At 36.8% G+C, this 24,151-nt stretch overlaps 2 protein-coding genes across 2 annotated transcripts in view; both read left to right on the forward strand.

Moving 5' to 3' along the window:
- The window catches only part of TMEM87B (transmembrane protein 87B), a 36,026-nt gene extending 24,547 nt beyond the window's left edge, over nucleotides 1-11,479 (forward strand). The window contains exons 13-20 of the mRNA XM_075203760.1: nucleotides 340-448; nucleotides 532-590; nucleotides 3,537-3,640; nucleotides 4,281-4,351; nucleotides 4,441-4,511; nucleotides 7,654-7,706; nucleotides 9,221-9,251; nucleotides 9,342-11,479. Of these exons, the coding sequence (XP_075059861.1) occupies nucleotides 340-448; nucleotides 532-590; nucleotides 3,537-3,640; nucleotides 4,281-4,351; nucleotides 4,441-4,511; nucleotides 7,654-7,706; nucleotides 9,221-9,251; nucleotides 9,342-9,383 (540 nt within the window). The 3' untranslated portion in view covers nucleotides 9,384-11,479. The remainder of the gene's footprint in view (nucleotides 1-339; nucleotides 449-531; nucleotides 591-3,536; nucleotides 3,641-4,280; nucleotides 4,352-4,440; nucleotides 4,512-7,653; nucleotides 7,707-9,220; nucleotides 9,252-9,341) is intronic.
- A 3,550-nt stretch (nucleotides 11,480-15,029) lies between these two features.
- The window catches only part of FBLN7 (fibulin 7), a 67,521-nt gene continuing 58,399 nt past the window's right edge, over nucleotides 15,030-24,151 (forward strand). The window contains exon 1 of the mRNA XM_075203759.1: nucleotides 15,030-15,549. Coding sequence (XP_075059860.1) covers nucleotides 15,475-15,549 — 75 coding nt within the window. The 5' untranslated portion in view covers nucleotides 15,030-15,474. The remainder of the gene's footprint in view (nucleotides 15,550-24,151) is intronic.

The following is a 24,151-nucleotide window of genomic DNA, read 5'->3' on the forward strand; positions in this document are numbered from 1 at the left end:
AAAGATGGCTGCAAGGAATTTATCAGAAAAGTTACTTTCCCACTCAAATCACTATAAAAATGCTGTTCTTGCTAGGGCACCGTATGTATATGTAACACATGCTGTATAGACTGGCAGCTAAGGTTTTTGCTTGTCTACTAAACTTGCCATCATTTGTGCAAACTAATAATGGCTCTGTTGAGTGACTGCTGCAGAGTATTCTGCCTCAGAGGGAATTGTTAAGTATTCGTGAAAAGAAAGAGTAAGATGGGAAGATGAGCGTAAACAAACAATGCCGCCTTGCATTTATCCTTGTTTTAGGTCATGTAACCAATGTGTATTTCCTTAGTGGTCCTGTACATATTTGTAAGTTTGGCACAAACAATGAAGACACTAAAGTTGAGAAGGAATACAGTGAAATATTCATTATACAGACACTTTACCAATACATTGGTTTTTTCTATATTGGGTAAGTTTTCGTTGGGTTCTATGTTTTTCTCTAGTCTAAAACAGCGATTGCCTTGTAATTTGTGTCTCTTCTTTCCTCCTTAGCTTCTGTAATATTTATGGCATGGACGGCTAAAAAGTTCACATTGGCAGATTGTCAAGCGGTGAGTAGTATTATGCAGTATTTGTGTAGCACCAATATTATGTATCACGTTAGAAAATGGGATAAAAAAAACAACCCACTGATTCAAGAGGTATTGCGGATCCTGTATCTAGATCCTAAATCTAAATGAGACGAGATATGGAGCACACTGAGGGAAATTCAATTGACCGCATTGTTCTGAGAAACATCACAGCTGTGCATTTGTGCCATTTATACAGTAAAAATATCCGCTCATGTTTCCTCGCACCTGTATGGAGCATGAGCAAACTTGTGGGGATTTCTGTGAAAAAAATCTGTGCAAGGTGTCTCAGGGCTGTTCAGAGACTCCTCGCATGGATTTTTGTTAGAATTGAATCTCCCCCACAGATTGTATGGAGAGGGTAATATTCACTTAGCAGGAGTAAACCGGAAATGTACAACAAGCTTTATAACAACACAACAATAATATAATTATACCTTTCAGATGGAATTGGTCTGCAATGTGAGCTAAAAAAAAAAAAAAAAAGGTCTATGTATGTGTATATAGAGATAGATATATGTGTATATTCTATACAGAGACAGACACACGTGTGTGTGTGTGTGTATATGTATATATATATATATATATATATATATATATATTACACACACACACACACACACACACACACGTGTGTCTGTATATAATATACATATATATTATTTTATTTATTTTCTGGCTTTGGTAAGTAAAATGCTTGCAGCATACGTGATATATTACAGAACACTTGGATTATATTTAGAGTGAGGGAACCTCCCAGGAAATTGTGCTGTAACATGAATAGAAAACATGCCGCTGGAGGTGTTGCTGGAGTGAGAAAGCTGTGCTGAGAGCTGGCTGCAGAGTTTTGAAGGTCACTTGCAAATATGTAACCCCCACTTTTCTACATTCTCCAACCCTCCCAGTTTAGATGGTCATAAATCTGGTTGTTAAATATTTTTATTAGTGAAAATAATCTATCTTCAGTGGAGAATTTAATAGATTTTTTTACCCCCATATATTGCCACATGCAATATATACTCCTACCATGCATGTGCAGTATACTTCTCACATGTATGTATACACGTAACTAAAATGACAGTGTCTTGTAGCTGGACATATTAGTCACATAAGTACTCAATGTGAAATGTTATGCAAATGTCATATCATTACACTAGTACCTGCACTGGGAACAAACATTGCTGTCTAACACTACAAGATTACATGGTTCAGTACATTGTGTTTTATATTATTGCAGCAACGGTTGCAATACATTTCACAATACATTCGACTATAATCGGCAAGGTCTCTTGGCAGGTCTGTGCCTGCCTTTGACATTTGTGATTTGATTGGGTGAAGTGGGACGTTGATCTTATAGGGACCTATAATGATTCAGCGTGATGTTCGGCCAGGACTACCTTTCCCAACATTGCGGCTTGTCCTGCACACCTCTTTGTGGATGTGAGGGAAAGTATGCGATATTGCAGTGCCCCCTTGTCCGTTCTGGAGGCACGCCGGCTCACATCGCACTGCATTGAATAGACCCCAAAGACTACAACATCAGCTAGGTATAGGTGGTTAGAAAATCTCAACATGGCAGCAAACGACCAACATAGCTCTTTGAAATGAAAAGGCTTTAAACTGCAAGGATTCTATGACATGTATGCCACAAAAATATGTCAGTAAATGCTTTTTACTACTTCAGCTATATATAAAATATATACATATCATCTGTTAGGGAAAAACCAAGATAGCAAGAGTAGTAGAGAAAAACATATCTAAAGAATGTGCAGAAGCTTAAAAACAATCCATAATGACTGTAGCACAATAGCAGCCGACATACATGGCTGTGACTTGAAATAAAAACAAACAAAGAAACTCTTGGTCACTCTCTCTTCTTATTTATAACTTTATTGTTGATGTGTTGAGTTCTACCTCAACGATGGTCGTAGACTCTACTTATTTTGTTTTTTTTCAATTTGTGAACTCATATTGACAGCTGTAAACTGTCTTGTGACCTTGCAAAAATAAAATGTTTTAAAAAAAGAAATAAAAGAAAATAGGCTTTTAAAGCACTCAGGCTTCAAAATAGTGTACCTGTAAATATTAGGGAAGGGGGTTGCTTAGTGGTGTATAAATACGAAGGAAACATCGCACACAAATCTGTAATTGGAACACAACAAACAAACCATGTTATATTGAAGAATTTGTAAGTTTATTATACATAATACAAAGCTTTGTAAGAATTACAGTATTAGAATGGTTAAAAATAATCTGTATATCGGTTTAAGTACATAAACACTTGTAAAGGAATACTATGCTGGAGCAAAACATAATAAACAACGCATCAATCAAGTAGATAATTGTGGAAGATAAACCAGCTTGCATTTATTAATTCTAAAAAAATTAAATGAAAAACATTTCCAAGAAAATTCACATTAGAGAACTAGGACTAAATGGGGATAAAATGGTTTTTCACACTGATTGTGTAGTCAAATATCAATAATGATTGCTTATCCATGCAAAAGAAAAATAAGTGATTCAACAATGCATGATCATTATATCATTATAACAGAATGAGTATACAAGAACAAGTCCTACAAAGTAAGTTTAATTGTGAAGCTTTTGTCAAGACCATGGGCTTTTATCTTAGTCTCTGTTCTATTACAGTTTACAAATGTCTTAATCTGGTATCCTCCTGGGCATTCTAGTGTAATGATCATACATTGTTTGATTTGAATTTTAGTGTTTTTTTTGTTTTTTTTTTCTTTCTTTTATATTTTGGTGCTATTGTTTTGACTATGCTTTTAGCCTTTTCTTAGGATTTGTCTTCCCATGAATCATATATTTATATAGCTTGACTTTGGTAAACTTCTCCATTACGTTTGTACATTTATATATAGGCTAAGATTTGTCTTCATTTTGGATTTTCCTTTACATGTTTTATAGGACTGGATGGAGCTCTGGGTAGATGATGCTTTCTGGAGGTTCCTTTTCTCTGTTATCTTACTAGTTATCATGTTTCTATGGAGACCATCTGCAAACAACCAAAGGTACACAACCATTTCTTGCCTTGTCCTGAGGGCCACTCTTACCCGTTTTGCAATGGAAGTTTGCATGAAATAATAATACTAATAATTGAGTACTGCTGGTGGGCAGTACTTGCCTCCTCCTGCCGCCACAATACCGCCACTGTCCAGCATTTTTCTCTCCACTGTGGACTATCATGAGATTGCGGAGAATCTGTACAATTATAGTACTCTTATCAGCAGAACATAGTTCTTGGTTTTTGTTTTTAGGTGGAGAACAGGCTGTAACTACTAAATATATCATGGCGTACTACTAAAAAATAATTGTTATAGAACAGGTGCATATTTTTTGATGTAGTAACATTTACATTATGTTGCTTTTATTTGTGATGAATGTATTCTCTATTTTTTATAAAGCCAGCTCCTTTTATTCATGTCACTAAAATTCAAGCGTGTGGCCGTAAAGTCATTTCTGTCTCTCACTTTATAACATCATAAGCTGTAGGGTTACGCTCGAGCTTGCTTTTTTTTATTGCCATATTGTAATTTCTTATTTTTAAATGCAGTTACTTTTTAAACTGAAACACAGAAGATTGATGATGATAATTACTCTTAACAGCCATATTTATTTCTATTCATTTATGGCATTGTATGTTTTACCCAGGTATGCATTCACCCCTCTGATGGATGATTCAGATGATGAAGTGGAGGAATTCCTTGTAACAGATCACTTAGGTGGTGTATAATGTTCTAATACGAATCAGACCTTGTCTAATACTGCCCCTTATATAAAATGGTTATTTTTCATACTATGTTCTTTGTAGCTGAAGGTATGAAACTAAGGGGAACAAAGGGAGAGCCCAACGGATCGGCTAAGCCTACTGCTGCTAGCACGGTGAGTAACGACCCCCTTTTAATAAATTTATTTCTCTTCCAGTTGGCTATGAAAATATTGGGCATGCTTTTGGACAATCGGTAATGGTTAGGCTCTACACTAGTAGCTAATGCTGTGTTCTGACCTGCATAAAGGGAATAAGGGCGTTACGCAAGATTTAATTCTCCACCATCATGGAGGCTGAGTGAAAGAGCCCTGTTTTTATTACTTTAATGTTTTGAGGTTTTTTTTTTAGTTTTTTTTTTTTTTTTCTTTGCTTGTTTTTTTTTTTTTTTTTTGCCACAGTGTTCAATAACGAGTATCAATGCAGGCAAAGGGTGTAGTTTTATGGCCTTGTTAATAGGCAGGGATCAGATAGAAGACTCTTTAGCTTTGGGACTTTGTTAAATTGGCGCAGTTGTGGTTCTGACCATTGGTACAGTGACGCTGGGTAGGCTTAGAGAAGATAAGTCAAAGCTGAAAATCTAGGGGTGGAGTTCAAAGATTAAAAATAAAGTAAGTAATGTATTGACCAGCATGGTGGCACAGTGGTGAGCATTAGTTGGAGAGCAGATAATTGTTGGGGAAACACATTATACTGTTTGTTCCCGATTCTACTTCTACTACAGACATCCCTGGATTTCAATTTCATGGTCTCCTATGGACACTTGAATATCAGTCTTGATTGTATTCTTACTATATGCAGCTTTAAAGCATTATGTCTATCTAATCAGTGACCATCCATACTGATATAATCAACACATCCTTGGAGTTGTTCTTTTCCTGTGAGATTTATTTATTTTTATTAACTTATGTTGTTTGTGATTAAATTGCTTATATATTATCTGTTCAAATTCTAGTGTATCACCCCTTTCCCTAGCACACCGAAAGGGGTGGTGAACTGTTCTCTCTAGCTTCAGTGCCTACACCGAGTCTTCTACACAGTATGGTGGGATGCGGACTGTGACTGAATCCATCAGGGGTTGACTCAGGAAGCCCCTTGTACCTGACCACACTAACCCTCTAAATATAATGTACCACACACTGGGTTTGCAAACAATCAACTGGTTGTTTATTTTGGGAAAAATAAATGGAAGGGGCGGATTTAAATATAGGGAAATTTATAAACTGGATAAATGAGACAGCGGGTTAAGATATTAATCAAAGACAACAGTACAGTAATAACTAAACGACAAGATGACCACCACACATACATACACTGGTGCCACAAACTCTCCCACAACGACTCGCACACAGTGTGAAAATCTAAATCAACAATAATTACAATCCTGCCAATATTAAATAGTATGTAAGGTTAACTAATTAGTGGTGGTGCATCTGTTGAAACGTTGGCAACTTTCACTATATCTCTGACAGGTAACCGTCTCTGATATATGTGCAGCATTGAAATGTCAGTGTTTGTTACTTATCTCTCTCCTTTGAAAATGAGGGTCCTAGCCACTGTTGGGTCGTGGACTAACTGCAAGCCTGATCATGCTAGCTGTCCCTCTCTACTCACATGCAATTCGCTAATAGTGGGAGTCTCCCTCTCTGCACATAGGCTCTATTTGCTGTGTAATCTCCCTCAAGCTGCTTAGGCGACTTGATAGTGGATTTTCTGCAGTGATCCAGCTAGAAGACCTCTCTGTGCAATCCTACACCCTGCTTCTCTTTGCATAGCTTGAGTATCCCTCTATACTTCACTCCTTCTCCTGTTGCTGTGACACACTTCACACACCAAACACCTCTTCCTGCCCCTCTCTCTCCTCCTCACAGACTCTCTAGTAAGGCTGACCACTGCTTCACCCTGCGTTTCCATGGGAACCTTAGGTCTTGGCTGCTTAGTATAAGCCAGCCTGGTTACACTAATATTGATTTATCGAGGGCTCACACACTCTTCACTCCTTGTCCTAGTGTTATATTTGTTCTATCCCAGGGATGCAGTTCTCTCTTTTGGTCATGTGAAGTACAGTCATTTGGTCTTCTGTTTTCTTTATATGAAACCTGCTATTGGGACTCGCTTAGGCTGGGTACACGCTACAGTGTTTTCAGCTGATTATTAGGACAATCAAGCGATAAACAATCGTTCAGCCCAATATCGCATTCATGTGTATGCTGCAAAGATGAACGATTATCGTTCCAAAGCACATCGTCTAGTTTGTGATTTTTAAACCAGGCTAAAAATGTCCAACAATGGAACAATGTTGTTCCAATTATGCAGTATGTATGTAGTCAAGACTTGCAGTGTCCATAGATCTTTATGGAGTGTGCAGAGTCACAAGCTTTTCAGCCGATGGTTATGACAGATGAAGAGCACAAATCTGAAAGTAAATTGTATTAAATGTGTTTAGTGTGTACACATGAATCAGCTTTTTTTTTTTTTTTTTTTCTTTTTTTAATCGTTGAGGATATCGCATCAGGAAAAATTTTATATAGTGTACCCAGCCTTTGGCTTGGGTCAGCTGAAGGATCCATTTGCAACTTTAAAGGCTAACCATCGGCTAATCTGACGCAGGAGCACAATCTGATAACTGATCTGTAGAGAGAAACTATTCTCTGCAGAAAGCCTGAATAAGATATAAGCCTGCAGGATGTAATTACAAGGCAGCTTACCATGAATATATTGCTAATATCAATACAGAATGTTGTGTTGTACAATTTACTCCAATCACAACATAGCACACTGTATGGTTGTAGAAATAGGGGAGATATAAATTGTAAATTGGGAGATATAAATTGCTTAGTTGGTTTGGGAGATCGTAGCCAAGAGCTATGCTGTCTACAATGAATTTTCAAATACAGGGTATAAACAAAGTCCTTCATAGTCAACAGCACTTTACAGAAAATATTTAGCAATTCACATCAGTCCTTAACCCAGTAGAGCTTATTATCAAAATAAGCAACCATACCGACACACATTAGAGTTACTTTCGTCAGAAGCCAATTAATCTACCAGTATGTCGTTGCAGTTTGGAAGGAAACACATGCAAACATGGGGAGAACATACAAACCCCACAGAGATGGTGCCCTGGTTGGAATGGAACCTGTGGCCCCAGCGCTGTAAAGCAGCAATGCTAACCACTGTGCCACCCAAGCTTGTAGGCTTACAACTGTTTTATGTCATTATTTTTACAATTTCCTTTCTTTTGTCTTGTCTTTTTAGGATGATGACTTAAAGTGGGTGGAAGAAAATATACCATCTTCATTTGCTGACGTGTAATTATATTTTTTCCTTCTTTTAAAGTTGGTGTTTTTTGATTATGTATATAGCCGCTCCTTGTATATATTTAATATATCTCTTAGCACCATATCATGGTGATTTCTTATTGTACAACATTATGCGTCTGACATCTTGTGGAAATGGATAAATTACACAATTTAGATGCTTTGAGAACAATAGCACAAGATTGATTTTGTTTCATTTATTCATAGAGCTTAATGACTGGAGAGCTTTCATCTCTTAGTAACCAGACCATGTTTCACCTTTTGGAGGGACTGTACTGTATTCCTAACATTGCTAATGGCAGAGGAGACACTGATAAAGTCGCAACCTGTGCCAGAAAAAAGTTATTTTACCCTTGTACTTGAAATGTAATATAGGTCCTCGGATGCTGCCCAGGATTGAAGAGAAGCCCCCATTCCCACTTTCATTGTACATCCAATAATTTGTAAAATATACCAGAGAAAAAGAAAAATATATAGTGTACGTCAATATTATTTTTTATTTTTTCTCTGGGTCTTTTTTGGGCTGGATCTCAGCAGTGTTAGATCACTAATTAATAGCGATTTCTTGCTACCGAGTACAGGAGAGACATAGATGGCATCAGCCCCTGATGGAGGAAGTAACACTCTGTAACATCACAGGATATTCATGCCAACCGCTGCCACTTAGGAGAGACACACAACACTCCAAAAGCCCCCACCCCCCCTCTCTAATCACTCATTTTTGAAGAACTTTGCCACACTTCGTACACACATTTAGATGAGACCTATAAAGCCACTGTGTGTGTGTGTGTGGACTATTTATTATCTCCTGAATGAATACATTTTATATTAAAAACTAATTAGGGAGGCAGTATTTACCACTGGTTTAAGGACCTAAAACATAAGGTTCTATCATTATCTCTCCTGTCCAAACTTTTTCCCACATTATTTGATCTGAAATTATATCAAAGTGGAAGTTTTGATTTACTGAAATAAATTGACAGTGTATATCAGGTAGGTCTATAGTCCAATTTTTGGTAGCTCACCAAGTCATGACTGTTGGACAGGAAAGTGAATGAAGAATTGGATCATGAGAAATAGGGACAGAGACCTGGCATTAGGCCTCTCCTATGCTGAGAGTTTGGGCTCCTTGGCAGATATGAACATGCTTAAGACCATTTTGTCTTGCGATTGTTCCTTACCCTTAGTAAGTTTGATAACTGTTGAAACCTTAATGCATAAACAGTTGTTAGTTATGGGAAAAGTGAAAATGAAGAGATAATTAAAAAGAAAAACAAAAAAAAAAACCATCTTGGACACCAAAAGGCAAAGCGACACCTCGTGGTTCCCCATATATTCTTCATGCGCTTTTTTATTCCTTTTTTATTTTCCTCACAAATATGACTGCGGCCCGTCCTCCATCTCTTTAGGTAGGAAGTAGGTATTGCACCTACTGTGTATAGGTGACAGGTGCCGTTTAAGGTTGTTAAACTTTCACATTCATTATATATTTTCTCTCTATTTAGGGCTCTTCCTGTGTTGTTGGACTCGGATGAGGTGAGTGGGGACGGTACATACGTGAACAATGTCATATTTCCTCTGTTAAATTCTTACTTTTTTTTTTTTTTCTTGTTTGTTTGCATTCAGGAGATCATGATGACTAAATATGAAATGTCTAAAACAGAGTGATGTCTGCAGAGATTTGGTTTCTAATCAATGAACTGTGAACTGCTTCACCAGGATGCCAGCATTGGTACATAAAGAATAAACTAATCTATGGTGTGTTAATACTGTCCAATCATAAGAGACCTTTCTCATTCTGACAGCTGACTAAGGAGCCCTGTTCTATCGGGATTATTTTACAGAAAAGTTGGTATTATGACTGCACTTCAAATGTGAATTATAATTTTGAGTTTGTTTTGATTTTTAGTTTTTGTTTTCCACTATTTAAGAACATGTAATGTGACATTATGCACCGTTTCATATGCTTAAACCGTCCAGGCTTCAGCCAGATGAGCATTATGGAAAAGACGTTCTGTGACAGCTGGTTTATTACTGATTACCCATTCCCATCCTTCACTGTGACAGACAATATATGATAGATTTCCATGGATATTGGAGTACTACATATGTGTAATGCAGGATTTAAATGTACATGCTCTGCCTCACATGAGATCCCATAACAATTGGATGTCACATGATCAAGATGAAACCATTTTTATACTGTCCTTCCAATCTGCAATGCAGTTATGCAGACGGACTAAACCTTTTTTGTTATTTGTGTACATCTTGTTATTGAATCATAGACTTTGTCATGTGCCCAGAACGTGCTTCTTTTTATGGCAAAGGTTTTGCAATGGACTGAGGGCGTAACCTTTAATATGCATACATTTTGGTGATGCACATGGTGTGTTTATAATTCTGCACAAATGTCTATGTATATATTTTGCAAGAAAGCATATGAGCCCATGTTAATAACTGCAGAAACATTTTTTTTTATTTTTTTTTGCTCTTTTATATTTATGGAAAACAAAGGATCCAAATTTTTGTGAATAAAGTTTTGAGAATAAAAAAATTCTTGTACAAAAAAAAAAAAAAAAAAAGATGCCCACTCCTCCTTCATGCTTGGTACATGCGTTATAACCAGCCACTTTCATTATTGGAAAAGCAATAATTATGTTTGGGCAGAATTATTTTTTTCAAATTGCGGATGTTTTTAACTAAACTTAAAACGTTTTCTTGTTAATGTGAATATTATCAAGGAATTAATTTTTATGCCGAGGTTAATCTCCTTTTGTGTGTTCAGTATATGCCCATTAATAACGTTGTTATTATTATTATATTTACAAGGATACTTGCGTCACTGCTATTATTTCCCAAAGGCTTATATCAGAAAGGGGTGTCCGTTTTTTTTCAGCTAAATTATATCTGAAATCTTTCCAGACAGCTTTCATTCAGTTATGACAGGTAATCAGATACGTGCTCTCTGGTTTATTTACTGTAGTACAGACAAAATATTTACTTGCCTCTTCTTGTAGATGCTGTGACATTTGTGTGATGGGTAGGCAAGTAGGTATCTCTGAACAGTACTCAGCAGGTTCTATTGGCTCCAGTATATGGTATTGAAACCGTGTTGAAGATCCAAGAAATAATATGTCCTCAAATACCATGTAGTCTTGGATACTTTCTGACTCATTTTGAAAGTATAAAACTTCTCAATTAGTGGCGTCTTTTTTTTTTTTTTTTTTTTCTCCCACCTCTCTTTAATTTTGTGTTTGTTGGCAACATATATGTAATAAATACATGCTGGCAGGCTGGATCCTGTTTAATAATGTGTCATACAGTTGGGGTAATGAAGATCCTCTGAAAACTGAGGACTACAAGAGAAAATTATTCTTGTTTTACCCCGTTTAGTCATAGTCTAAAACCAAAACACATTGTATACATTTTTCTTGCCTCTCTAATTTATGATATTTTTGTTAATAGTGCAAAAATATAAGAACAAATTATTTGTTTAATAAGATGATTATATTCAATAACGGCCATTCTATACTTTTACCTGCACTACGTCCATGGCAGTGATACAATTGTTTTACTTTGTTAAATATTGTTTATTTAAAACCAATTTAAAATTCTTTTTATACATTTTTATTTTTGTTTTTATTTTAATTGGTGTAAGTGAAGGGTATGTTAATTGTGAAGGAATTTCTTTACTTGAAACATAGGTCTGTGTTACTGTGCCTTAAAATTATTCTGAGTTTGAATAAAACTATGTTTCTAAGGTTTGTTGTTGTTTATATTTTGTGTTTTTAAGCATGAATTTAACCACCCAAAGACTGCAGTGTTTTTGCACCTTTTTACCCGGATCACATTTTACTGTTTGCAATAAGTTGTTTCTGACAGGTATAACCTTGTTTTAGTCCACACAAGTGGAATTTATATTGTCTCTATTGTTGTATTTGTTTTTAAGGACAGGTATGACTTTCTTTTGGTAGCACATTAGAATAAGTATCTTTTTATTTTATTTAGGGAAAACATTTTCTTAAATAGGATAAGAAACACATTCCCGTGATTCTTTCCATAGTTTCATATAATTACAATTACTATAGATGTCTATGCCACTATGTAATCTGCTCTTGAGTATAGGTATACCAAATGTGTGTACTTTTATACAAGGTTAGACATAGTTATAAAGCAAAAGATTTAGGCTTTGTTATAGTTTTAAGTAGCACCCCGCCACACTTCCCTACGGTATACCACCACAAATTCTTCAGACGGTCCCGGGACTAGGAAGGACAATAATTGGAGGGGTGATGATAAGACCTTCATTCTACATGATTATGCAACATTTATGCGAGAATGTGTTCAGGCAAATATGGACTGTAGTTTAGCTATGAGGTAGAGGGCGATGGGAAAAGGACAGTTTGTGGGCTTTATTAGTTTACTATTGTACTATGTACTTTCTGTCCTATAACTAAGCATTAGTAGCGCAAACCTCCTGTAGCTGCTTTACTTAAAAATAAATAAATAAAAAAAATCTATCTTACCATCATAGTGTATCCAGCCAGCTGGTGTTTGTTAAAAATTAACATTGTTTCAATTTATTAAACAATTATGGCATAACCTCTACTCTGGAAAGACCAAGTTGCTCAAAAGACCCTATGAACAAAAGTACCGCATATAAATAAAAAAATATTGATGGCCTGTAAAAAATAAATAAGACATTCAAAAAAATATATAAACTATTTTAGACAGTACTGCTGAATTCTAGCAGTAACCAGGCGGAACATGTTTTATTTGAGCCCTGCCCACCCCTATTTATTTTATATCTTAAATGTTTTAATTGTTCCCATGAAGGTAATATTAAATCACTAGCTGCACTAGCCATATTCACTGTGTTCATGTTCTTTAAAATTGGATTGAGCACTTTTTTGGTCCTGTGCACACCAGGACCAAAAGTGTTCAATCCAATTTTAATCCACACTGTATGGATTACAAAAAGATTTAATGGGGGTTGGGGCTATGCACCAGTTTTCATAAAATGTGTTTAAAGAGTTGTACTTTTATTTTAATCTAACCACAAGTAATATACAGCACTGCAATTTGGAAGGAACACAGAGATTGGAACATTCAGTGAATAAAGGGGAAATTATAGAAAGAAAATACTTCTATATATCCCCATGAGTAAAATAATTGGGGACATGAAACTTAGTACACAGGGTAACTATGTTGGCACCCGTAGCAGCCAATCAGATAATGGCTTTCATTTTCTGTTGTACAATTTAGAAATAAAAGCAAACATCTGATTGGTTGCTATGGCGAACGGCACAGTTTCTCTGTGCATTAGTTTGTATAAATGTTCCCAGTGTTGAGCTGTGTGAACACTATTGTGGTTTGAGTTTTTAAAATGCCAGTAAATTTGCGTGTTGAACACATAGGTATTTCACATGGAATTGTTAACTAGTGTTTGAACTTGTGTTTGGAAAGGCATTGGAGGCCACTTAATTGTACATAAGTGATGCTTTCTAGCCATAGTGAATTAATTGTCAGTCAAATTCCAGCCAAATCATAATTATAATACCCCCCCCGCCTTCCCTGAAGAGCAAAATTGGGAGGATTCCATGCCACAGACCCATATAGCGCTGCCTCTCTTTAACAAAGGCACTGATTGGATGGCTGTGTGTAATCTTTGTCAGTGTGATCACTGAAGTTTCTAGTAAACTAGCAAAATACTTGCCTCCGCTGCATGTAAGTGACGGGTACACTAATAAATATTTCTGAGGACATAAATGTGATTCTGGGAACGCTGCTTGGAAATCACTGTACTAAAATACATCTGTATCCTTTTAGCCAGCAGAGGGTGCTAGAATACTTACAATATGAAAGTACAAGTGGTTTTCACTACTGAGTCACACAATGATTTTAGGTGTATTTCTACTTTGTTATATTGGACAAAGTTTACATGATTATCACTTGTAAACATTTTTTTTCTTTCTATTTTACTGTAAACCTTTTTGCTTAAAATAATAGTCCCCAACAAATGGGATTCTGGGAATCCAATGCAGGGTACCTCTTGCAGTACAAGAGAAACTTAACGACCTGCACTTCCCTCAACCTCTAGGGCTCAGCCTGTGATTTTGAAAAGGAACTGTTGCAGTTAGAGGTTGTCAATACAGCCGATTGGACAAGACATGACAACCTCCATCTTCAGCAATTTACATTTACGTTCAGCTATGATTCCTGGAGGTTAATGCTATCAACAGGGGGTAAGGCTCTCCAAACTGACTTAAGTCTCTTTTTCAAATAACCCTTGTTATTCAACTAGTTTGGGAAGGGCGGGTTTATACCCCAAATAAGAAATTACCTTTTAACGCTACAGTTTACTCCGCTTTCAGCTTTGTCCACTTTTATAGAACTCTGATAATAAGTTCTTTATGCAAGTACTACAAGCAGTACCCTTTACAACACTTTAAGAGGTTAAAAGTGGCATTTCTGTTTCCATTGGTTTACTGATAAGTGGACAGTGTAAACCTGTAATTTCAGATCTTTTTAGGTAAACGGCACGTGGGGTGAAACGTGACTGCACAATTGTATACCGCCACATTGAAGACCAGGGTTTCTATCTGTGTTGCCTCTATGTTAATGGACAAGTATAATTGGCACATTCTGTCAGATTAAAAACAACCATTTGAATGTATTTGACTAGAAACATTTTTATAGCCACAGGCTAATGTTGATCTGTTTCAAGCAGTGTTGCCCTCTGTGAATTTCCTATTTGCTGAATTCACTTTGAAATCGGGGAATTCACAACAAACCTGCTGATGCCAGTTTGAAATAGACTAGCGGAGCAGCGCTGTCTATATTGCATGATTAAGGGTAAGTATTAGTTACTTAGCTTTTATCATGGTTTACCGCTTGAATTCTACTACAGGCTAACAGACCAATCACAATCATGTATTGTGTCTGTGCACCAACCAAAGCATTTATTCTTAGGTAGCATTCCAAACCCACAGGGGGCAATCACAAAACAAAGCCATGGGCCTCACAGTCCCAAGTTACTCCTCTATTTTGTTTGGGAGTTTAGTTTTCAAAATGTGCTTCAAATAAAGCTACAACCAAAGTAAAACCCTTTACATAGGTTCATATGTTTCCGGATCAAGGGAATATTGTACCTCACCCTGTTCCTGTTAATATTCTGAGACATGTTCTGTGGTGACTATAAAGCATAGCCACATATTGAAATAGTTGTTGCTCCTTGCATTCAGATTAAATAATTTGTGCTCAGCCGAGAGTGTGATCTTATGAATGAACACATCCTGCCTCTACACATGGAATAGGACTGAACAGCATTCAGACTGAAAGAGCAGAGAAGTAGAAGCTTGCTTTGGCATTGTCAGATGTTGGGTACTTTTCTCCTGTGAAGCGTCCCCTTTCTCCACCTTATGAATATTGCTGAGGAAAAAATGTGGGAGGGATAGACAGACACAGTAAGGTACAAGCAGCAACTTAGGTGTCAACAGTTATTACAGAAAGCTGTGTGCAGTGGCATTCGGCAGCTTGCAGACTGAGTGGTGGTGGTGTGCTACTGACTACTTCAGCATGATTAACATGCAGTTTTGATCCTGCAACACCAGTAGTCATGTTGCCTCATTCAAATATTTAGATGTGCACTGAAGACATCTGCTAAAGGAAATCTCAGACAGGGGGAAAAGAAAGGAAGCTCTATTTGGTTTTCATTAGTATCCAGTTTGACTGCATCTTGCTCTGAGGACTTGTCAGTATGACCTCTGGATTGCTCTATAGTCTCCTTCTGTTGCTTTGTTTTACAGCCTTTCAGGAGTCGCAGGCAGCTCAGGTAAGTGTTCCACAGCAAGCTCGTTAATACATTTTTAAATTGACTGATCAATAGACATTTATAGAAAACGACTAATTGAAAGTGCCTATATTTTATATTTACTTTTTAGTCAACTGATGAAGATTTATGCTCTATTTTGTTTGTTATACAGTGATGCAGTTATCCAACCACAGACATTAAAGAACAATTGTTAGAAATGTAACCAAACTCCTACCAAGACAATCGTTATGCCACACACACTATACCTTTTACAGATGTTTAACTATCCTCTGATAAACAAAAGAACCCACAATTTATATAGAATATATTTATTTTAATATAAATATATAAGACGGTTAATGAGCTTAATTATATGTGTATTCATTAAGTTTCAGAGCACAGATTATTATTTCAACAAATAAATTGTCTGCATCGAATATTTACTGATAACATAAATACCAATGCAGTTCATGGTTGTGCATTAAATTCATCTTTGGTACATGGTGACAAAATGCTGTTTTTTTAACTAAATATAATGCTTCACATTTAATTAGCAAAAGTGTTTATGGGTGTGGTTTACGTTAACATGACTGTAAATTGCGAATCGCATTCCTTCCCACATTCCAAATGATCAAAGGGGGAATTCTACAAACCAGGAATAGATGGCAGATGTGCAGCGCAAAAGCAGTTTCTTCCTGCTTTGTGAGGTCATGTGACTATTTTTGGACCAGTTACACACGTTATGATGGGTGGAGCTGTCAGACATGGCGAATGTGGCATATAGGCAATAATGGGCCTCATCATGAGCACAAGTGTAAAAATAAGAATTTTTTTGCAGGACAGTACACTAGGAACTTATGATTAGATGTCGGTCCTCCTGAATATTAGGCAGTGCCTCAGTGACATCAGTGGTTTCTAGGTCTACTGCTTGTTCTCCCCATAATATGGATGTCTCCACTATTTGTAGGGGACTGGTCCACTTTAAAACATAAATAAGGGCTATAGATTGTAAGCTTGCGAGCAGGGTTCTCTTACCTCTCTGTCTGTATGTTTTAACCAGTATTGTCTTATTAATGTTTGTTCCCAATTGTAAAGCGCTACGGAACCTGCTGGCGCTATATAAATGAATGTTTATGATGAAATAAGGGCTACAAGAGCTCTATTTTAAGCGAAAGGGGGAACAGTTTAAATCAAGTGGTATGTCCATATGTGTCGTTGGCAGAATTTTAAGGCAATGTGTTTGTTTGGGGGTTTTTTGCTGACACTTGCATTTTTATTGTGGACTAAAAATCTGCAAAATGTTGTTGAAAAGGGGCTGCTCAAAAGGACAGTGAATACACGTAATGAGGATGCGTGAGAGGTACATTTATGGTGGTACACAAAATTGTCTGTGTAAAAAAAATGTTTTTACAGTTTATAAATAACCCACAACGTTGACTGGTTTCCAACTATCTGTAGAGACAAGAACACAAACTTTAGAACACCCATATTATAACTTTACATACAACACCACAAAGCACAGTAATACATGGGTTGAATATAAGTATTTTTAAATCAACTAATTGCACATAAGAGGTATACAAAGTATAGATTCATAGTACACTTTGATTAGAGTGTGATTTTGATTAAATACGTGTCCTTACAATATGATATTACAAAAAAATAAATAAAACTCCATTAGTAACTGCCGTTTGCTACTAAATCTTTTCAGAAATGTTACATTCCATGTAATGAATTCAAATATAAAAGTATAAATTATATCTGTTTTCATCGGTGTGCTGTGGTATTTTTATCTACATATACACCAGATATACTTTTATTAAAATTTTATTCATTCCGAACATAGCTGACTGGTTACAAAACTTCCCTAACCATAAAACATATTTCATATTTCTTTGTCGGCATTGATTTCAACGGAAAATTTTACAGGGAATCATGAAGTGTGCGGTGGGATGGGAGGTGGGGTTAAATAAAGAAGTGATCTCAAGCTTTAATCATTTTAGGCTATTTGCACACTGTAACATACCGACCTGGGGAATGATAGCCTCCCATCTAAAGGAGTACCTCTGTTTTAGTTTGCTGAGGGTTGTAACATTTGAATGTAATGAATACAATATTTTTACACTTGTTAATCTTTTTTATTTTTTTGTTTTACCACATTTATACTTTTTTTTTTTTTTTTTTTTTTTTTCTTCGTTTCTTGTAATGGTTGAAATAGTTTTATAATGTAGTAACATAAAGGGGTTGTAATTTCAGTGTCGTCAAAATGTCTGTTATGTTTACACAAAGTGCGTTTATTTAGTGAGGTCAAATCACCATTATGATGGAAAATATCACAAGTGGTGCTTAGAACAGCTTGGTCTGTGCTGATGGTATCTGAAGTAATACCAGGTGTAAGTGAGGTTAACCTCTGTCTAGATGTATGAAGTAAGATTTCAAGAATGCGTACATATGTTTCTTTTGGCAAGTACACACAGATGTAAGTATTTTCCAGCATTTATGGTAGATATTTCCTACCATGTGACTATGGTCATTTCTATTTTTAAGCATATCTTTAAAGGGACATTAAAATGAAAAATTACTTATTTAAATAAAACAAAACATTTGTTGCTGAGCAAAACAGAAGTAATTATCTGTGACAAATGCTTTCACAAGTAACTTTATTACCAAGAGAAGGGCAGCCATTGATGTCACTGGGACCTAGAGCAGTGTTGGCTAACCTGTGACACTCCAGGTGTTGTGAAACTACAAGTCCCAGCATGCTTTGCCAATATATAGCAGCTTATTGCTGGAAGGGTATGCTGGGACTTGTAGTTTCACAACACCTGGAGTGTCACAGGTTAGCCAACACTGACCTAGAGAATATATTGGCTGCATTTATATGAATACTGGTTCAGACCACAAAATGGCTGCCTCCACTGTGGATAACTGGAAGGTGGGCACTGCCCCACTAACATTTTGGACAAATTGTGTGTGCTTGGTCAAGTGACCAGAAAACTGTCGGCAAGTGCTGACAGCTGTAGTTGCACAGGCGGTGTGATGAGGGCATATCAATATTTCCTTTTTTGTCGCCATAAATAATTCAATAGTAAATTATTTTGGCACCGCTCAATTTTTTTTTTTATCGTTGGCACCAGATATGGTTGAATTTTTCTATAGCTGGCACCAAGCAAGCGAATATACCCTAGTCTGCCAGTTTACACTAGTCCAAACTGTTGTAGTTATTACAAAGGGGTCTGTTTTTATTACTGGCCACTAAAAGGGATCTGTTTTTATGATGGGCACCAGAATGGATTTGGCTTTTATAGTAGCTGCATATATCTATATGCATGAACTGATGATTCGGGAGCTGCACTGTGTATTTTTAGAATTACACGGTACCTTCACCCAGAGGTATATATTTCCCACATTGCTGTATTTAAGTAGTATTTCTCTGTAATACTGCACCCCCTTTTAGAGAGTGCTCTCTGTATTGCATATTATTCACTAACATAGACTCTGCGTTGACTACTAGCCAGTGGGGGCTGCATTATGTTTACTGTATAGTCCTTTGAAATAACTGTTTTCCATACATTTCATTGGCTCGATAAAGCCCTAAATAAGGCAGACAGCCCTATGCTCACAGTTCTTTAGCTACATTTTTTTGCTGCACATAGTATAATCAATCTCCTATTGTATTTATAAGGATATTATAGGACACTGAGGCTTTAGTGTTATTACAGTATAAAGATGTAATGCCAAATAATAGGAGGTAAATGTCACTTTCCATATTGTGTTCACTAGAGAATGATTTAATGATTTACTCTTCATAAGACACATATTTTTGCTGTTGTATTTTGCTTCATCATCAGAGTGCATCACACAGTCATGGAGGTCAGGGAGAGATTGTGTGATTTAGGACTGGAGTGTTTCTTACATTGACAAAAGGTACATTTGCCCACGTCTCAGCAGGATGGGGTTAGTTTGACCGTTTAGTGACTACTAAACCTATCGCCAAGGTCAAAATCTGATTTAGTCTTGCTCCAACAAATTTTACATTTTTGGGATTAGGCCCCTACCTCTGCACCCCAGACCCCCCTTTCCCCAGAAGAAAAAACAAACCAAAAAACATGAAATAAAGGATGCTAGAGACTGTTACTTCTTGTTTTTTTTTCTGCTTTATTTAGGAATAAGAGCACCTATTGATATAGTTTTAAATACTCAAATCTCTATGCTGATCATAGGGCTCTAAGTGAATTATGGGCAATGAAATAACAAATAAGGAGTTCTAGAACTTCCTAGCTCTTTTGCCTACACCGGGCTTGCAGCTTTTGGTTGGAACAATCTAGTGTTAGGTATTCATAGGTTTCCTCTTTACTCCTATGGTAGTTTAGCCTTTCAGTAATGAAAGGGTGTTTCTTCCCAGCTGTAACTGGGGGGCAGCCAGTGCTGTAGTCATTTTTTGCCTTTTTACAGGTTGGTGTTTATTATGGCCTCTTGGCAAACTGCATAGTGCTCAAGTTAAACATAACCCCTCAACAGAGAGCTCATTATAATAGTCCACTACAGCATGCTAGCAAGCCCAGCTGACCTTTCTTTTTCACATATTCTACATTCTATATTCACAAGTTGAAAAATGAATGTAAATTCTTATTAAGATACAGAACCATTAACGGTGACTCTACAGACCCGTGGCCTGAACTTGAGTACTTAAAACACTGCCCATCTTAAACACCCACAATTAAACCGCCCCTAGTTCCCAGAAATAGGAGAATTCACTACAGCATCATCAATGGCTCTTTTCTTTACACTTGCATCTAAAACAGACAGAGCAGTTAGATTACGGCTGGTCCTTGCAAAATATTGTATGACTGGAATGCACAGCAACCAGGAGCTGTACAAACGTTTAAAAATGCAGCAAGGTATTTTCCTAAAAGTTCAAGTAGGGTTTGTTTCCTTTCCAGGACATGCAATGTCACAAACTAATACCACTGGTCACTGGTATTGCCTATTTGAAAATTAGGACCCTTTATCCGATGCGCCTGATCCATACAGACCATACTGATCTGCCTCCACCTCTCCATAAATCATGAGGTCATGCGAACATTATTATTATTATTATTACTACCATTTAAACATAAGGTGAGAACCTTGTTTAAGACCGCACAATCTGCCAGATGACAACCAAGGTTCTCGCATCAGCTCCTTGCTCCAAAATTGCATCCTTTCCCTTTCCAGTGCCTCCTGTTACCAAACTATGCAATAATTGACTTTATGAAGCACAGGGTTACACTAATCACCAGACTGCCTACTGCAATAATTGTATTGGATGTGTGATGATTGAGAGCATTAGTGAAGTAAGGACAGGAGAATAATTTTACCTCTTCTGCCCCTACTTGTGGTTTCAGTCCCTTCAGCTCTAACACTGTGAGTACATTATTGCAGAGTGTGGGTGACTGCAGCGTTGTAGATGGGGTGACTTTACAATGCCTCTGTTCTCGAGTCTGTCCTATGAAAAACAGGACTTGTGGATTATGTAAAGTAGGATGACTTTATAATCATGTGTAAAACGGCTTCTTATGATCATTTATCTATTTTGCAAGTCGTTTTATTTAGGCAGTAACACATCTATATAGCTAGAAAAATTATCAAGTTAGATAAAACTAGGTTTGAAAAAACAAATCTTAGAAACATTATCTACACATAATTCCTATACCTTGTCCGTACCATGGGATGAAGGTAGAAAACTCCAGTTTACTGAAACTTTAACACACCGCTCTAAAGACTTACTACAGTTAGGGCCACTGCCACTAGTGGGGCCATTGATGCTGGATATAAACATTTTTTTAATGCATCTGAAGTGGGTATTAGGGAGGGAGAGGGGTAGTATGAATTGAGGAATTGCCTAGGGCAACAAGAAACCTTGCACCTGCCCTGGGTACAGTATTTGTGGTAGGCAATGTGCTGTTACCTCTCTCAAAAATACTTGTCAAATTTAAATAATTGCAAATGCAAGGAGGCTTTGAGAGCAGACTTTCAATAAGGCACTGTAAGACCATCTTTACAGTGTTGAAATTGACTTTCCAAGTAATATAAATAGGTTTTGGAGGTGGCTAGATCAGCATCATTTGTAAAATTGTCAGTGTAGGTCAAGTTGTTTCTTCTATGTCCAAGAACGAATAATAGCACTTAATGTGGTAAGTAATATGGAAATGGTACTAATTTTTAAACTTAACAAAGGAGAATAAAGTATAGGACATTAATGAGTATGGTAAAAGTGTTTATATTACTCTCAGGAATGTTCTCAAACTTCAAATGACCTAGAAATGCATATATGGTCTGCACACCCTCCACATTCACAGCCTTTTATAATACAAGGTAGCTTACACCAGCTGCATTTTGTTTACAAAGGCTGACTTGCATTGTCATAAGCAAATACGCTGTGTTAAATAGGAGTATTACCTGCTATTTCATTTGCTCAGTACCCAATGACAACCAGGGGAGGGCTTGGATTTCTTGATAATAGATCATAATAATAAAAGGTGTATTTTGAACAGTTTTAAGACTGATCGATGCTGACAATTGAATTGGTCAATCATCATTGGTACTTCTCAACATCCATCCAATTTTCATTTCAATTGAGACCTGATGTTGACTGTCTAAATCAGGGGTAGGTAACCTGCGGCTCTCCAGGTGTTGTGAAACTACAAATCCCAGCATGCCTTGCCACCTATCTGCTGGTTATCTACTGGCAAAGCATGCTGGGACTTGTAGTTTCACAACACCTGGAGAGCTGCAGGTTGCCTACCCCATGTCTAAATCATTGTTACTTGTCAGCATCCTGCATTTTATGGTTTAAAATTACATATGATACATTAGCTGCCATTGACAGTGCTTCATCAACTGTCATTTGTCGGCATCAACCAGGTTATTAATTTCAAATGGCATTGACACTTGGTTAATGATCAGTTATCAAGTCTCTAAAAAAACGTATACCATATTAAACAAATAACTGAGACGTTTCCTAGCAATATCTAAAGATGAACACCCAGAACAATAATCAAATTCCATCCAGCCTAACAATACATTTATGGAGTGTAGCTGATCTGTTCTTTACACTAATGTTATGTGGGAGGTGATTCTTTAGCTAATCACTAACCCTTTTTTTGGCAGATATGATTTGTATCTATTTGCATTGATGAGGGTGCATTCCAAAGGGCTGTTCATGTATCAAGGGTGATTATGAATCTGAACATATTTCTAATTATACATTTATAATAATCTTGCAGGAACTTATGTGGCTTCTATACATGGTGTTTGTCTACTTGTCATATTTATCATTGAATAGAGTGTGAATTGCTTTGTCTCTTGCACAGTCCTTCTGTTAGTTGTATTCAAGAGTAATATTCTCTCTCACAATACCATTGTGCACCCTCACCTAGTGGCAGGGTGCAGAGATGATTTCATTGGAGGTGTGGTATGTCCATTTGGTCTGAAAATATGATGGCTAGCATGCAAAGGGTACCCCTTATTTTTTTCACAGCCTTCCTAGACAGATAATATGAAACATGTTTTTTCTGGAATTTGGTCTTAAGCATTCCTTAGTCTTACCCAAACCATACTATACAGGGTCCTAGATTGACCACTGTCGTCCCAGCTCTATATGGAAAATACAAATTTAATACATTGCAGTATGGCAAAACAAAAGTGAAATGCAAAGGTGGTATCAGCAAAAAATTGCATTACCGCATAAACCTAAAGAACTATGTAATTTATGGCAGTGGTGTGGAAAATATAAGTGAAAGGAATTTGATAGTTTACAATGAAGCCAGTAGGAGAAGTGGCGGTATGGCATACCACAGTATACTACCCCACTTCCACCACTGGGTAGTGGCATAATGGTTCTGCTCCTCGCATGTCTAGCAGGCAGAGTCATCTCTTTGCCCTGGCACACTACCACTGCTACATTCTATGAAACTTCTTACAGTGCAAATGCACTAATGCGTGTACAATTGTACAAAGTCAGATGCAATGTTTTGTTGCTATTTCTTGCTTGGTGAGTGATGTTTTTAGTTTAGAACCAGCAAATAATGGGCTAGATACTACACTTTTACTATAGTTTCAGCACTTTTCTACTCAGTCTTCACATCCTATTTTGTCCTTTGTTTGTGACAGTAACTAATATCAAAATACTGTAAATCTTCTATATTGCAACAAGGTATGAACTATACAACATTACAAATGCAGGAAGAGGCAGTATACACAACAAATAAGTAAGGAAAGTGCATAAAGTAAAGCCAGTGCAGTTTAGGGAGTTAGGATGTCATGTTCTACACAGCTGAATACATTGAAATGCCCAAACAAATACAACATTACATAGTAACTGCTAATCTGTATTTCCTTTAGCTTGTTCCAAGAATAATGAAGCTTCAGGATTACTTTTCCAAATTACAAATGCTAGTTTCTTCCCTAGAGGTTCTTGTCTTGCTAGATATATAATCTATTTTTGTTTAGATCCCCAGATACTGACAGATGCAGGACCATGATGCAGGGGTTGAAACCTTCACTAACCCCCCAAATACTCTTCTGGGAAGAGATAAATGTAGGCGTTGTGGTTTACCATTTGCCTTGAGAGAGTGTGACT

This window comes from Mixophyes fleayi, chromosome 3 (genome assembly GCF_038048845.1).
Source record: "Mixophyes fleayi isolate aMixFle1 chromosome 3, aMixFle1.hap1, whole genome shotgun sequence".
NCBI classification, from domain to species: Eukaryota; Metazoa; Chordata; class Amphibia; order Anura; family Limnodynastidae; genus Mixophyes; species Mixophyes fleayi.